This window comes from Phalangium opilio, unplaced genomic scaffold (genome assembly GCF_054372755.1).
Source record: "Phalangium opilio isolate 3A_F unplaced genomic scaffold, DU_Popi_V2 ptg000003l_1, whole genome shotgun sequence".
NCBI lineage: Eukaryota > Metazoa > Arthropoda > Arachnida > Opiliones > Phalangiidae > Phalangium > Phalangium opilio.
This window is the reverse complement of record NW_028324145.1, coordinates 6,743,362-6,758,981: the sequence shown is the minus strand read 5'-3', so window position 1 is coordinate 6,758,981 and position 15,620 is coordinate 6,743,362. Positions and strand designations below refer to the sequence as shown.

The following is a 15,620-nucleotide window of genomic DNA, read 5'->3' as shown; positions in this document are numbered from 1 at the left end:
ATTTTGGGAGTTTTTAAAAAAAGCTTCCCACCATCAAGAATGAAAAACCGGCAGAGATTTATTTTTAAAGAATTGAAAGTGAATTTAGAACTACGATTTTACGATTTTTGCAACTTTTACTAAAATCAAAGAAAGAAAGAAATTTAGAGGCCCGACGTTTCAAACTTCCACGTGTTTGTGATGTGTATTTGAGGCGCCAAAATTGAAAGCTTAAAATTATTTTTTAACTTCTGGTTCTGGTTAGTCTAATATTAGAGTTCTTTGATAAAATAATGATAATTTGGGTTCTTTCTTAGTTCAATATCTCTCCCTCTAATACAGAAAGAACACTTCTAAATTTACGTTAACAATTAGTTTATTTTCTTATTAGTTGTGCTTAACCCGGCTTAGCCTATCTAGTTCCGTTTCCTAGCTTTTGATTGTAAATATTTATTGGAAGCGTTGCCAGACATCTGTGACTGAGTGCAATTCAATTGCTGTCTACAACAGACTGAAAAGCTTATAGCTCTACCAAGGGTTCATAGAAAGTTGGATGTAAAACTTAGGGAAATAAATAGTTGACGAAAAACTCGGGGAAATTTAGAATTTTTAGTAAAATTTAGGGAAATCAAGGAAATTTGTGAGGTTTGAGTAAGTTTGCTCTGAAGGGGTTGCTTCAACTAAAAAAATATTACACTCCCGCGTTGTTGCTATTGGAAAACTTAGGGAAATACACGGGAAAAAGCCTGGAAAACTCCGGGAAATCAGTTTCCCGAAAGTATAAACCCTGGATTCAGTGATCAATCAGTTCCAAACCTGCATTAGATGCTCTAATAACAAATTACTTTCAACCTTGAAGCTCAGTTAATTAACGTTAAGAAATGGGTGGGTGAATCTTTCTGGCCCCTATGTGTATTCTATTGCCCATTTTCCTCGAATCAGTGATGACTGTACCCTTATCATTTGGAAAAAGCAAAGAGTTTGAAATTCAAAGTCCAATATAAATAATTTAATTCCAATTAACATGTTAATTACTTCCTTGAAAATTACTCCTTAGCCCTCAGAAATGAGTGAAATACTTGTACTTGCATCACCAGTTCCTCACGAAGTAAAGGGTATAGAGGATTGGTTTGGTTATAGTTCTCTTATGACGTACTGCATCATGGGGGAAAGGGACTGTTGCATTACCCTTTGAACTCTATAGTCTTTCCCAACTGGCTAAAATTTGAGTCACTGGCTCAAGCTCAACTACTAGATTTGACGCGGCGGTACTCGATTCCAATACGCGTCATCGGTCTTGTGGTGCGATTGCAATTGTAGTAGTCAGAAATAGAGAACCCAAGTATCAAACCGACGTTAAATTACTAGGCTATATATCATATATTTTATAAAAGGAATTCGACAGTGTTTTTTTTTCCAAAACACTCTGGAAAATATTTTTGATTTTGACAACCCATAAAATTTGTTTCTTTGAAAATGCTTAGGCCTAACTTTTCTTGAAAACGTTTTTCAAGTCTTAAGGCTCAAAGTATTTTTTATTTTTTACCCCAAAATATTTTCGTGATTAATAGACTATTCATTTTTAAGAACTTTCTGATAAGATATTTAATATATATTTACAGCGGCAGATTGAAGTGCAAAAGTATTTTATTTTGCAGTTTGATAAGTTTAAAAAAACTGATAATGAATTATTAATTCAGGGTGATTGTTCCAAAAAAATGGTGGTAGGAACAAAGTACAGTGACCGATTTTGAGTCGAAAAGTTTCTATAACAATTTGACTTAAAGGAAAATCAATTGATTTTTTAATGATTTTTCTGCTAATTTTAAGACTTAAAATCTGCGTAGGAAATACCAAGGAATTATTTTAAAATTCTAATTATTTTCCATAGATTTCATGGATATTTTGAAATTAGCACCTTCGACCAATCGCGTAACGCCCTGCCTTCCAGTTACCCAAATTCCCGTGACCTTTTATATATATCTCGCGCCACGATTGTCACATCTCGCGCTATATCTCATTCGACTTGGAGCTAACAACGGGAAAGTTGTTAACAAGAAGGCAGGGCGGTACGTGATTGGTCGGAGGTGCTAATTTCTAAGTATCTATGAAATCTAATTTTAATCTTAAAATCACTCTTTGGGTATTTAAGTGCTACCCTTTATGTTTACTAGTTATGATTGGAGTGTTTTACGGCTGACCCCTCAAATTTGAGCAAGAAACTGAAACGCAATACTAATTCTAATTTAACCAAGGGGTCTTCCATAAAATAATAAACTCATAACTTGCTTAGGGTGGGGGGCTTTATTGGAAAATGTCAGTGAACATTTTCTACTCAAAATCACTCGCAGAAAGCACACTACTTCGGTCCTACAACCCTTTTTGCACCACTTTGTATACGCTAAAGAGGATAGAAAATAATTAATAGTAGTTTTAAATGAGTGTACCTCAGACCTGTTTAGGTTAGTTAGGGCATCTCAATTCGATAAACAAACTTATCAACAGATAACGTGCAAACTTTTAATATCAATATGCCTCTGAGACAACCTTTGATATTTTTTTGTGACGTAACTGCAACCTTGACTTTATTTTTGTGAGACAGGCGTTTTGTTTATGACGTTGAAAAATGTTTGCTAGGTTTACGTCGTCAAAATCAGGTATTACAAGCAGCACAGTAAATTAGTTTGTTTTGAAAAGAATGTTAGCGATAATTTAATAACAACAATATGATAAGATAAAGAAGTGTTTCGAAGGCCACAACTCACTCTAACTTGTACTTTAAGCTAATGATTTTTAAACTGATAAATACTAATTGTTAATCAAGGGAGATTTTTTTATCTAGAACTAGTAAACATTACATATACCTGTTCAGTGGTTCCAATGCTATTGGAACTGGTTTTAAAAACTACTTCAATGTAAAATTCACACAGAAAATGACTGGCAACACTTGTCCGCACAGATTTCGTGTCCCCCAAAGAAAGACGGCACATTAGTGACATTACCTGTACAACAAACACAGGGTTGCCACAGATTTTTTTATTTCAAAATTCCCTGACTTTTCCTGGTTTTCCCTGACCATCTAAATCCAATTTCCCTGATCAGTTTTCAAACTTACACTAACAGAAAAGTAAGAATGCAGCCTTTAAAAATTCCTCGTTTATCATCAGCTTTGTACTTTAAATTATGCTAATTTTATCACAGTTTTTAATTTAAACTGTTATTTAGTAGTTAATAAAACTTTATTAGGAACTGTCAGAAACAGTTAATGTATGGTTATAGGACCTTATCATTGTCCCGCATTTGAGCTCTTGCGCCTAGTTGGCCGTGAGTACACATTTTCTCAAATCAATATGCAACGGAAATTCCCTGACTTTTCCAGGAACTGTGGCAACCCTGGTATGAATCCTCCTAGTCTGTAAACTATGTATATTTTGAATTTTCCCCTTCCAGGGCTCCCACCAAAATCTCAAAAATAAATAGGGGAAAAAGGGACTTTTCACGATAAAAATAGGGTAAAATAGGGACCTAAATTCTAAAAGTAGGAACCAAAAAGGGACCACTGGTAAAACAGAATTATATCTATTCTCTGAAAATATCACAAACAGTTAGGAACCTATTACTCTTTTCTATTTTTTTCGACAAAATATGATATTATTTCCGACTTTCTTTTGTTTATATTCTTATTCTAAGGGAGCGGTAGGTAAGACTTGACACTGGCTCTAATGTATAAGGAAGGTTTTTTTTTGATTATTAGTAACTATTTTCGTATCATGTTTACTGTTTTTTAAAAAATCCACTGAACTAGAATTTGGACCTTTACAGGGTTCGTACAAAATTTTTGGTATGAAATTCCCTGACTAACTTGAACAAATTTCTCTGACCATTTGCAATAACGTACATGGCGAACATATATGAAAACCAGTCTAAATTCAGTCTAATAATTTTTCCACGAGTTGTTATTGTTATAAAAATTAGACAATTAATTCGTTTAAATTTAACATTAAGTAAATCATAAGTAACCGGAGCGAGCAAAGCGAGCTCCGCAAATTTGGGGCTCTGGTCAAATCTCAGACAAGACATTTTCAGGTCACCCTTATACTTTTTCTGATTTTTATGAAAATAGGGTGATTTAAGGACCGAATACCAATTTTAGGGACTTTTAGGGACCTGGTGGGAGCCCTGCCCTTCACAAGACTAAATGAACAAATTTAACTTCAAAACTCGGTAGCGTCACTCAGAATTCAGAACCAAATGCATACTCCTCTGCAGTTTAATTTCTACCAGCATAAATTATTAGATTTTTCTTCTTTGGTGCTTCGGGGAGTTTTTCATCCCCTCTTTTTAACTGATTAAAGTTCGCTAGCAGCTGATATCGTTTAAGACCTAGTTTTATGGCTAGTTTTTACTGCAACCCCCATATTTTGGATTCCGTCGTCGAGATGTACTTTACATGCATAAAATCGCTCTGTATGCCGGCGTGTAAGGTTTCATTTTTTAAAAAGGGGGACAACGACGGTGCGAGAGAACCGCGATGACCCACTTTGCAACGTTATACTTTTACTTCTTTAAAAAAGCCAATGCGAATCTATCTTTAGGCCTTTGTACTTGACCCTTTCAGTGTTAGGTATTTATTAATTGCTTAAGTTTTAAAAGGGGTTTACATTAAGGTGCTGTTTATTGGCCGTTCTTTGAACCAGTGTTGCCAGGTCCCGTTGGTGAGTTAAGAGATTGATTGCTGCGGAGAGGAAGTCTTGCAGTTCAGTTTGACTATGTACATACATGACTGCAACTTGACTCAAGAGGGCCTGACAACACTGCAATGAAGCCTAAAATAGGGTTTTTATGGAGCCAGGATAAGTTCGGGACTTGGAAAATGTGGGGATTAGTCAGGGATTTAAAGTTTTTTCCCTATGAAGTCAGTGATTACGTTTGGTATATCAAACCATGCTTGGAGTAATGCTAAATATGGGCTGCAGGTGTGACTATGGAGTGGCCCCGGTAAACACCTCAAAATGGTCCCAGGGATATTGGCAAATTTGGTCGGGGATTTTCAATGGGAGAAATTTTTCTGTAGCCCCTTTCAGCTGGCAGTGTAGGACGTCACACCCTCCTAAGTCTTGCACTACGGTTCTGGGTACCACATTGGGTGGGTTTCAGCTTTCGTTCTGCGTTGAAAGCCACCACCAATATGGCCGTGCAAATTATCTCACGAATGTTGCCATAGCTCGATCTCCCTCAAACGAAAGCACTCTTATTAGCTTTGTATAAAAGCTTATTTTCATTATATAATAATAATATAAGCTTTGTCTATGAAGTGATGTTCTACACTAAGTCTGTGGCTTATTTCCTTAAATAAGGTGTAATCAGATAATGGGGGCTTGTCTACCTGGTAATATACGCAAAAATTTTCAGATGATAACTTAGGTAAATGTAGGTTTGTTTTGTTTATATTGTAAACTATTTAAATTTTCGCACCACAGAATTATCTTATCTTTTTTGAATAATTAATGCCGGAAATTTGCCAAAATAGCACATTTAGTTATTAAGAAATATTTTATCATTTATTTGTTATAATGGGAATTTAATCAAATCTACTCGGAATTCATTCAGATACTGAGAATAAATACACGAACACCAAGTTATTCTATTTATTACCACCATTTTTATTTTTGAATAGAGTAATGGCACCTACCTGCCTCTGACTGTATTACGTTCTATGACTAGTTAACACGGCGTGCCACTACTCTATTATATAAACTAATAATTTTCCACACATAAAAATTAATTCTGGATTCTATAATGCCTGCGCATTTCGTTACTTTTAACATTGTGAATTATTTTTCGCCTTAGTTTTTCATTATTTTCTAAAAATACCCGTAAAATTCTTGATATCTTTCTTAACTACAAAATGCAAGCTAGCTGAAAAAACCCTCTTTCAAGTTTCAACCAAAACTTTTGTTGTCCCTTGCTTGAGGGGTTATATGTATGCTCTAAGGGGGACGGGGGGCGCTAAGCTATTGTTATCAATAGTTTACACGGTGCAAAGAAATATCAAGCTACGTCAAGTTTAACCCATTACTCACACGATGACAAAAAAGGGTAGGGATCGTCGACATGTGTCGTATATTCCTTCAAATTCAAACTTTGTCGCCCAGAAGCTGCTGTACATGAGTATGTGTGAAACACTCCTGACTTTTCTTAATATTTAAAACCTAGTTCAATTTTGTCTGAAGTGACGTAGGACCCGGTTTCCACTTTCGAGGGAATATTTACTATTTTATGTTATTAAAACTCTCTCTAAAGTGACTAACCCCTCACTCCCGTTCAATGGTGACATAGCCCATATTGAGTAATGGCACCTACCCGCCTCTGATTGTATTACGCTTTATGGGTAGTTAAAACACCGTGCTATTACTCTATACATGAGAATCTAACCTTATAATCGGCAATTAAACCGACGAAAAGGGTTTTTTCTACGTTAACGCAAAGCTATCTTATACCCTCTTCAGATGTAATCAAAATAAGTATATTACTTAGACATGTCAACTTCGGTTTATATTAAACCCAAATAACATTTGAATTTTTTCGTGTGAAACACTAACCAGTAGTAACCAGCAAAGTTAATTAAAAAAACAACTCTGGTTTACTAAAGAAGGGTTTTAGGCATAGTCTGAAGAGGGTATTATGCTGGGAGAGTGTGACTGGGTCTTTCTATGGTGCCGTAGCCATTGTACATAGTTCTCAGGCTAGGATTATTCTAATAATTTACACAAGGGTTCCAGGCTATTTGGAGGACCAAAAATGCAGACTTTGTCCTCCATGTGTAAATGGTGAATCCTCCTAGCATGAACACTATTTATACTAGTTAATATAAACTTTGCTTTGAATTATTGAGGAACCCAACACAAACTTATTTTTAAATTTTCTTACGCTAAAACTATCCTCAAAGTGGTTCAAAGGCCTGAAGAAAGGGATAACTCGTCTTTCTTCTTGCCTCTTTCAACCCAAAAATATTGAAATTTAAAGAAAAAACAACTTACATAACGCCTTCGGGAACTCTCAAGTTAACTCCTCTTAGAGCGTGATGGGCTTTTTTGCCACTTCCGTAGGTCAGTTTAGCATTTTTAACTTCGACGGCCAAACTATTGGACATTCCATCCAAACGACTGTAAAACGAAATATCCGCTTTGCTGTTGAATCTTTGTCGATGAGGACCCAAACTTTCTCTCCTTTTACTCTGATCGTGGTGAATGGTCATTTCCAAAGCGGGTATAACGGAGACTGTTTCGGCCGGCGATGTCTTGACCTCTCCGGTTGCGCCAACAACGACGTTATTTTCGTTAGCCATCGGTTTTAATTCGATGGTTTCCGTGGACGATGCGTTACTGGACGTTGAAGTACCTCCGGAAGTAGCGCCTACTCCTTGTCCTGGAAGCGCGGCGGTAATGTCCGAACCGGTAGCCGATGGAGAGTCGGTTGTACTGATGGCTGCACCGTTTGTTCTGGGCATATCCGATACGGCATTATAGTTTATAACTCTTATTGTGCCATCCATTCCACTCGGTACTTCCTCCGAAGTGTTCGCGGACCCGGATTTCAACTTGTATAAATCCGTAAACATTGTTAGGCCAGAGAAAACAATAGGGTTTTGTTTGTTAATAACGTAATGGGGGAAGCAACGTAAAATATAATACGATTAACTAATATTAACAGGCGTCACGCTCGAAACGATCGACGCTGAAAATTATCTATCGTTTTTAATTTAAATAATTAATTCGGGTATCCATAGACAACACACCACATACGCGTAAACTTTGTGAACGTCCGGGGTAAAAACTTTTTAAAACAAACGTTGGACGACGCTAAACTTTTAGCAAAGTCCGTCGCCAACACGCGTTGTTCACTTTCTATCTACAATCTTTCTAAATGCTTTTAAAAACTTCCCCAACTAAACCTAGCGTGGAGTAAAAACTAAACTAGCTGGTCGCGTATCGGAGGCCTATGTATCCCGGAGCCTTCACTCTACCCGAAGAAAGATTAAGCGAGAAGTACGGACGGAGAGGAAATTTTAATTTAATGCTATTCCCCCTTATCTTTTCTCCCCCCTCCACGTTTTCCCGTACTTTTGGGTTTTATCGAAGAATAGGGAGGCGCTTAAAGACTGGAAATACTATTGCCGCAATACCACTCTTAAGAAACACCCCCTGTAGAAAGGAAGGCTAAGATTTTTTCAAAAAGATAAGAAAAGCAGGGATATTGAAATAGATCGTTCCATTAAATTCCACTAGAGAAGCAAACACCGTAGGAGGGAAAGCCCCCGGCGCCTTCTTCGGTTATTTATCTCTCTATCTCTCTCGCGCCAAGTAGCGTGCACCGCTAGAGGCACTGCGAGTTGGGTGGGTAAGCCTAGTCTCCTGCCTGTAGTGAATGAGAGAGAACTCGGGCTCCGGCTGGGGTTGCTTTTTTATCGAGAGGGAAATAAATAAATAAGATAAGGGGGCGGCCTCCCGCCAGTGTGTGTGTTGGTTTCTCTGCAAGTTATTAATGGAATTGTCTATTTCTACCAAGAAAAAAATCCAGTATTCTAATCAAATTTGTTTTTGAAAGTTTTTTTGAATTGAATGAATGTGCGTAAGAGGCGCAACAGGGCTTCCCCATTTGAACTTTTGACGTAGAAACAATGATTTTTTTCTCGTTGATTGGTGTAATATTGCTTTTAGTACCCTCGTGATTCGATTCATTCATTGACGTTGTCACACCAATTGTCAGTCAATAAGTTTAGGATTGCAGAACTTTCAGTTTAAATCATTTAACTCAGAAACAATTGCCCTGAAGTTCAAATTATGGCAAAATGAATCAGTTTTCTGTAGATAATGCGTTCTTTAAAGGTACCAGAGAAAATGAGTGTATAATGAACTGTATTTTTAAACTTGTTTTAAATTTCATTTGTGTGTCATTCCTGGCCTTATTTTTCATGCAGAGGACATTTGAGTCGCGGAGTATGCACCTTTATTGTAGACGATTCCGTCCTTTGGGAAACCAGTTGTTTAGTTGCCAGTCCAAAAGCCCGTGACCATGGCAGGCAGAATGTATACGGGGGGGGAAGTAATTGGTTAACCCCCGTCCCCCTCGTTCCAAGAATCTCTATAAACCGCCTTTCCACGATAAGATAGGGTTTTTTTTTCTTCTTTTACTTGAAAGTATTTTTCCCTTTCTTTGATGGACAATGGCCTTCGGGCGTTATTATGAAGTTGAGTTGACGAGAGTTAGTCGCACCTGTACACCATGGGTCTTTCAAGGTACATGTTTATCCGAAACTAGAAGGATTATAGGTGACCTAGCCCTTTTGTCCTCGTGTCATAGGCCTTAGTAGCTTTTTGGTTTTTACTTAGCTTGGGGGTGGGTCCATTCAAGGTTACCAACCATTTTGGGATGGGTCATGGTACGGTATTGTTAAGCCAAAAGTAAATAATACCAAAACTGGATTTCGTTCAAAAGGACGTTTTTTACAGCTTGGGTTAAGCAAAGCTCATCTCTACTATTTCTCTCAACTCCATTTGAAGCGTGTAATTGAATCAATAAGTTTGGCCTTTTACTTGACCTAAGTAAGGTGTAAAAGTCGTATACATTTTTGTTAAACTCTTGGGTTCCTGTAAATCGGGGAAAACCCCTGGAAAATATACTATTGACCTCGAAAGGTCAGGGGTTAGTGGAAATATACATTAAAGAAGTTTAAATGAATGTTGCCAGGAATTCATAAGCTAATAGAAATCATCGTGCAGCCATTTTGGCAACGTATCTAGGCGGGTTTTGGGGGAGGAGCTAGGCTAATAATTATGTATGATAAATTTTGCGTCACGAATAATTTATCTGGGCTGAGCGTTGGACCTTGCTACCGCTCCTGATCTCGCGTTTCTACGTCACAATTATGGTTGCCTATGTGCTAGGAATGTAGCAGACACGCAAGCAATGAAATCACTGTTCGAAAGACGTCAGAATTATGAAGCGTGACGTATAGCACTCTAGCCCCGCCCACAAAACCCGCCTAGAAATCAAGGTGATTCCTATGAGCCGTATGCATGCCTAATGTTACGTAACACGTCTCATACATTGTACATGACACCTTGAGTAGTTTTAGTATCATATTCAAAATGTTGTTTTTATGTTATCATACTAAAATCTGGACTAAAACAAGGAGATAAGAGTTGTTTGTCACTCGACGTAAAATATTTAAATTTTGTTTTATCTGTTCAAGGTATTTCAACTTAATCAAATGTCGGAAGTTACGCCATAAAATCCAAAATTTGCATATTCGAGACATAGTGATTGTTTTATCGTAATAGAACCTTAACTAGGGGTAGGAGATAATTGTTGTTTGTTTTCGTTGTAAAATATTTAAATTTTGTCCAGCAATTATCTTATCTTTTTAAGGTGTTTTTGAGTGTATTTTAAGTTCCATCGAATTCAGAAGTAGCTTAAATTTGCATATTCGAAACATTGTGATTGTTTTATCATAACATAAGGGAAGAAAGATAATGAGGGTTATATAATATCTGGGAAAAGCCCCAATGATATTACGATTCATTCGTGTTAAAGGTGAATTTATACATAAGTTCATAAGATAAGTTTTTCACTGGTTACTGATAGCTTGTCATGAAGTGACGTAGGTCATAGATTCTTGTAAAGCGACGCCTGGTGAGGCGCTGTCAAAGGCTTAGTACAGACAAAATAGGAAGATGAAGTCCTGCAAAATTAACCACCGAGTGTAGCCATTCAATTCTCGCTTGTCGTTCTCGAACTAGCTCGAGCTGTAAGTCTCTAGCATTACAAAGTATAGGTTGTGTCATACTTATGGAACATATCTTATAAACTTATGATAATACTAACTAAAGAAAAATAATAACAATAGCAAGTTGTTTGTTACACTGTGGTCCCTCGAGTCTTTTATAACCAAGGTCAGTGTCGAGGCCACCTGAGAGAAGCGAAGCTTTTTGACCTCAAAGAAGATAACCCTTGACCCTCCACAAGGTAAATAGCATAGTAAAAGAGATAATTCTCTTTTGGGGGTGTATTTTCACGCATATTTGGCTCCTTCAGCTAGGACCAAAAATATTTAAAAAAAATTCCCGCATTATGGTCCGAGAGATGAAAGAAAGATAAGGTTATAGAGGGAGGTTTGTTTCGCGTACCCTGTCTGGCAGCCCTGTTTCGGATGGCTGCTTTCAAGGTAGTAATCCATTTAACGTTAGATTTACCCATCGCAACAAATGACAAAATTCTCTATTGTTTTATACGAAATTAGTTTTATTTTTACTTTCTTTGAGTGTAGGAGAAAGTTTTCCGAGAGTAAAGGAAAGTTAGCTCTTGGTTGTTACACAGCCGTCTTTTTAAAGTGATTGTGTCACTGCTTTTCAAATGAAATTGGAAAAGCGAAACACAAAGGAATTAAATAAAGAATTACAAATATTCCACCGTTATGTTATGTTTAAATACTACACGACATGTGATAAAACAAAGAAACCATACATGATTTCACGTGTAATAAAAAAGTTCCTTTTCGCACGCTCTGGCTCGTGAAATTTTAGTAGATAGTGTCAGGGCCGGAAATAAGAAAACATTCTTATAGGACATGTGTCCAGTGACTCCCCCTTTGACTGGAAAATTTATAGGACATTGTCCACTGGACTGCACAAAAATTGTGTTGCGTCTTCATAGTCAAACTATCAAAACTTCGGGAAAATTTACTGGTCAACCGTCCAATGACCCCTTAGTTTCTAAAATATTTATGGGACATTTTAAAATTTTATTTGACAGCGTCCTCCTGTGCTTATTTCCGGCCCTGGATAGTGTGCCTACAAGTGTTGCCAGTCATTTGTGACGTGTGCAATTCAACCGCACTAAGCTTGTCGAATTCTGTTCAATTCAGATGAATTCGGTTTCCAAACCCGAGACGCTCTCATAACTTACTGGCAACCCTGAAGCTCATGCGATTAAAGTTAAATTCAATTTAATTTAATTTAAATGGCCAATTTAATTTGAACTTTTCTGTGCATGAACTAGTGATATTTGTGGATATAAAAATACGATCACTTTTACTTTAAAATGGCAAAACACATTTCCTTTCCCTCACATTAGACTTTTTTTATAAAAGTTTATTTTTATACGATTCGATTTTGTGGTTCCTCATTTTTGAGACGCAACTCTGGGTGGGTAAAGCTCCTTAAACAGCGGGGATTTTTTGCTACGTTTCTATTTTGGATTGCCATTAAACCACTCCCTAAAAAACATCATTCTCAGATGTGTGGGTGTCCCCCCCTTTAGTCTCGGTAATCGCTAATCTGAATACAAGGAAGTTAGAAGCGAAAAATCTCTCAAGTAAACAACAATGGAAAGTTTTAAAGAATATTCCGGTGATAAGGTCTTCAAACTTAATCGGAGAAGAAAAACCACGGAAAAATAGAATAGACCCTTCTCAAAGGTCAGGGGGTGAACTTGTGTCTGGTATTTGACCTCTTTCTTGACGTAACATTGATTGGTATGTGGAGATTTGAACAAAGACGTAAATTAAGATTTGGGTGGCTTCAAACAAGTCAATACCGACCAAATTTGGTGTGGACTGGTAACTTTGAAACCATATCTAATGTCTTTGTTGCCCAAATACCAATCAATGTTCTGTGTTAACACTATTAAGATTCAAGCAGACGACGCTGTGACCCCCCTAAAGGTTCATCACTCTCTAACAAATTGGTTTTATGCTCCCTTTAAATTGACTATATCATAAGTTCATAAGATATGGCCCATAAGTCTGTCAATGGTTACAAACTGCAGCTTGTTATAAAGTGACGTAGGTCGTAGATTCGAGGTAAAGCGACGCCTGGTGAAGCACTGCTGTGCTGTCAAAGGCTTAGTAATGCAGACTAAAATCACTAAATAGGAAGATGGAAGTCCTGCAAAATTAACCGAGTGTAGCCATTCAATTCTCGCTTGTCGTTCTAGTTAGAACTAGCTCGAGCTGTAAGTCTCTAGCATTAAGAACTTCTACAGGTTCGTGTCATACTTATGGAACATACAAAATTCTGATTATATTAACATATGACACTACTACGTTTATCATGAAATTTTGAAAAATAACCCTTAGTTTTTAATTTAACAAATCCCGTTACCAAATTAATCGGTTCAAAAGTAAGATTAAGTCACGTAGTATATCTTCTAACCCTTCACTATAATTCTCTGTCTAGTTACCTTGGATTATCTTAAATGCCTTTTTTCCATTGGCTTCTAGACCATGGAGCAATATTCAAGGAGACTTAGCGGCAATGTAGTACACTTTCAGGATACTTTAATTTTAACTCTAGTACAATTACTCCATGGTAAATGGCAATGCATTATTAATCTTTTGGATAAACAACCTTGGAAAACAGGAATTTTTCGAACAAGGAAAAAGTGTTTTAAAAACCAGTTAATAGAGTTTTAAACATAAAAAAAATGTTTGGATTTTCTTAAATTTTTAAGGATTAACATTAACTAGGAGTTCCTCTATAACAAAAAAGGGGCTTCAGGCAAAATTTTTAATGAAATCTTAATTTGAATTTAAGTATTGGTTGTTTTAGTCTAAAACATTTAAAAAAAAATTTGATTTTCGAAGTTTCGCAATAACTCTTAGACGTTTAAACGTCTGTGAAAAAACGTAACCTTGATAACGTATACGAGAACGTATATCTTAAAGTAAGATCTTTCAAGTATTTGGCGCGAATAAGGCAAGTTTTAAGTTATAATTAAACTTAAAAGTAATCAAAGTGCATGCATGCATGAATCGGCAATCGTCTAGAGGTTGAAGTGCACCTTTTTCTTTTGGTTTCTAAAAACTAAGCACTACTAATTGTTCTAATACCATGAACCCTCGTACGTTTCGTCGCGTTAAATACCTTTAGAATGATAATTAAAATTAAAACTAATTGACACTTATACCAACAAGTACTGGATTCTGATTCTCTTTCAAAGGGTTCCATAGTTACTGACACATTGACACTACAACTACTTTCAGTGAACTTTCATACTGCTTCGGTAGTTTCTCACATAAAGGGGCTAGAGAAATTTCTTCCCCCGTTTCGTAATTTTAATTGCACTTCAGTGTTGCCGGTAATTTGTCAGAGCATTTCCTGCATGCATGTTTGGAACTGAATGATTATTACCGAACCGAACAGAATTACTACAAGCATTTCAATCTTTTGTCAATAGCTCTTGAATTGCACTCATAAACGACTGGAAAATCTGTACACTATTTATAGACCATTACACTAATTACTTAATAAAGAAACCAATGTATAGAGGCAGCCATCTTCACTACACGCTGTGGGAGGCTAGCCAACTCGCGCTGCCTCTAGCGGTGCTTCCCTGGGCCCAGGAAATAACCCAAGAAGGTGATGGCCTAAATTCTGTGTGTTTGTTTCTCTTCTATAATTAATGGAAAGGTCTATAAACCGCATTTAATCTATAGGCTGGATTATACGTTATGTACGGATGCTATTCGAGAACCATTTGTAATTTAATACGACTCGGATTAATATTGGTTTGATATGAGAACGAAATGACTGTCCTATCAAAATTTATATCCAAAATAAAATAGTTTTGGGTCAATGTCGCTTTACATAACTTGGATTATGATAGTGTAGTTGTTGGCTGCGTCGTACAATATTATACCAAGAAGCGATATCTAGTTTACTAGGGAGAAGGTATAAGATGGCTGAGTATTCGCGCGCCATAGTCCCAGTCCCTCTTTCAAAATACAAGGGGGGACGTAAAAGGAGGCCGGGCTATTTCGCCTCTCCTTAGTCGAAAAATACAAAGTAATTTTCGTCATTCACGTCGTGCTGACGTGAGTCTTCAAGAACCAATGAGATGCTGGTTGTAATTTAGTACGTTACGTTTGAACTGGAGATAAAGCTGAAAATGTGGATAATTTATACCTTCTCCCTAATAAACTAAATATCACTTCTTGGTAGGATGTATATGAAAAAAATAAACACAACCCCTTTGAAATTGAAGCCCTCTTGAAATAGACTCTAATGGCACCCTCGCCCCTGCGCGTTGGTTTCACCGCAAGTATTTAATGGAAAACCAATTACCGACAACAAAGAGTAAAAGCGCGCGCTGTCTGTACACGAAAGAGTCACGTGGTGTTTTGTTTTCTGGATGGTTATTTTCACACAAAGAAAAATTAACTTTAGGCTTAGGCTTATCATCCTCGTCAACTCATCAATCTTTTAGGCAATGATTTTAATGATAGTTAATCTGAGTAAAATAAAAATTGTTTTATGTATATTTCATTCTCACTTTTAAAGTAAGAAATGGAATTGAATATTTAAGACGTTGATTTTTTCCTCCACGACAGTTGTACCTTGAAATCCTCGAGTGCTAAAGTCTAACTGCCACTTAAATATGAAAAATACTTCCTTTATATTCTTAATGACAGCCTAAACGCAAATTTAATGGCGACTCTTATTTAGATTCTCTTGTGTTTTTGTATTATCACGTGGAAATTTCTCATTCTTCTAAATTACATTTACGTTATTTAGTCCCAAGATTTTATAGAGACGAAACATTTTCCTCTCTTGAACGCAAATTCGAAGTTACATTTACCA

At 36.7% G+C, this 15,620-nt stretch overlaps 1 protein-coding gene across 2 annotated transcripts in view; it reads right to left on the bottom strand.

Moving 5' to 3' along the window:
• The window catches only part of LOC149717393 (ABC transporter G family member 23-like), a 33,302-nt gene that overhangs the window by 6,678 nt on the left and 11,004 nt on the right, over positions 1 to 15,620 (bottom strand). Inside the window, exon 2 of one of the 2 annotated variants that reach the window (XM_089838788.1) lies at positions 7,020 to 7,579. In XM_089838788.1, the coding sequence (XP_089694914.1) occupies positions 7,020 to 7,534 (515 nt within the window). In that variant the 5' untranslated portion in view covers positions 7,535 to 7,579. Of the gene's footprint in view, positions 1 to 7,019; positions 8,030 to 15,620 lie in introns of those variants that run through there. The other variant, XM_089838787.1, reaches the window with a different exon arrangement.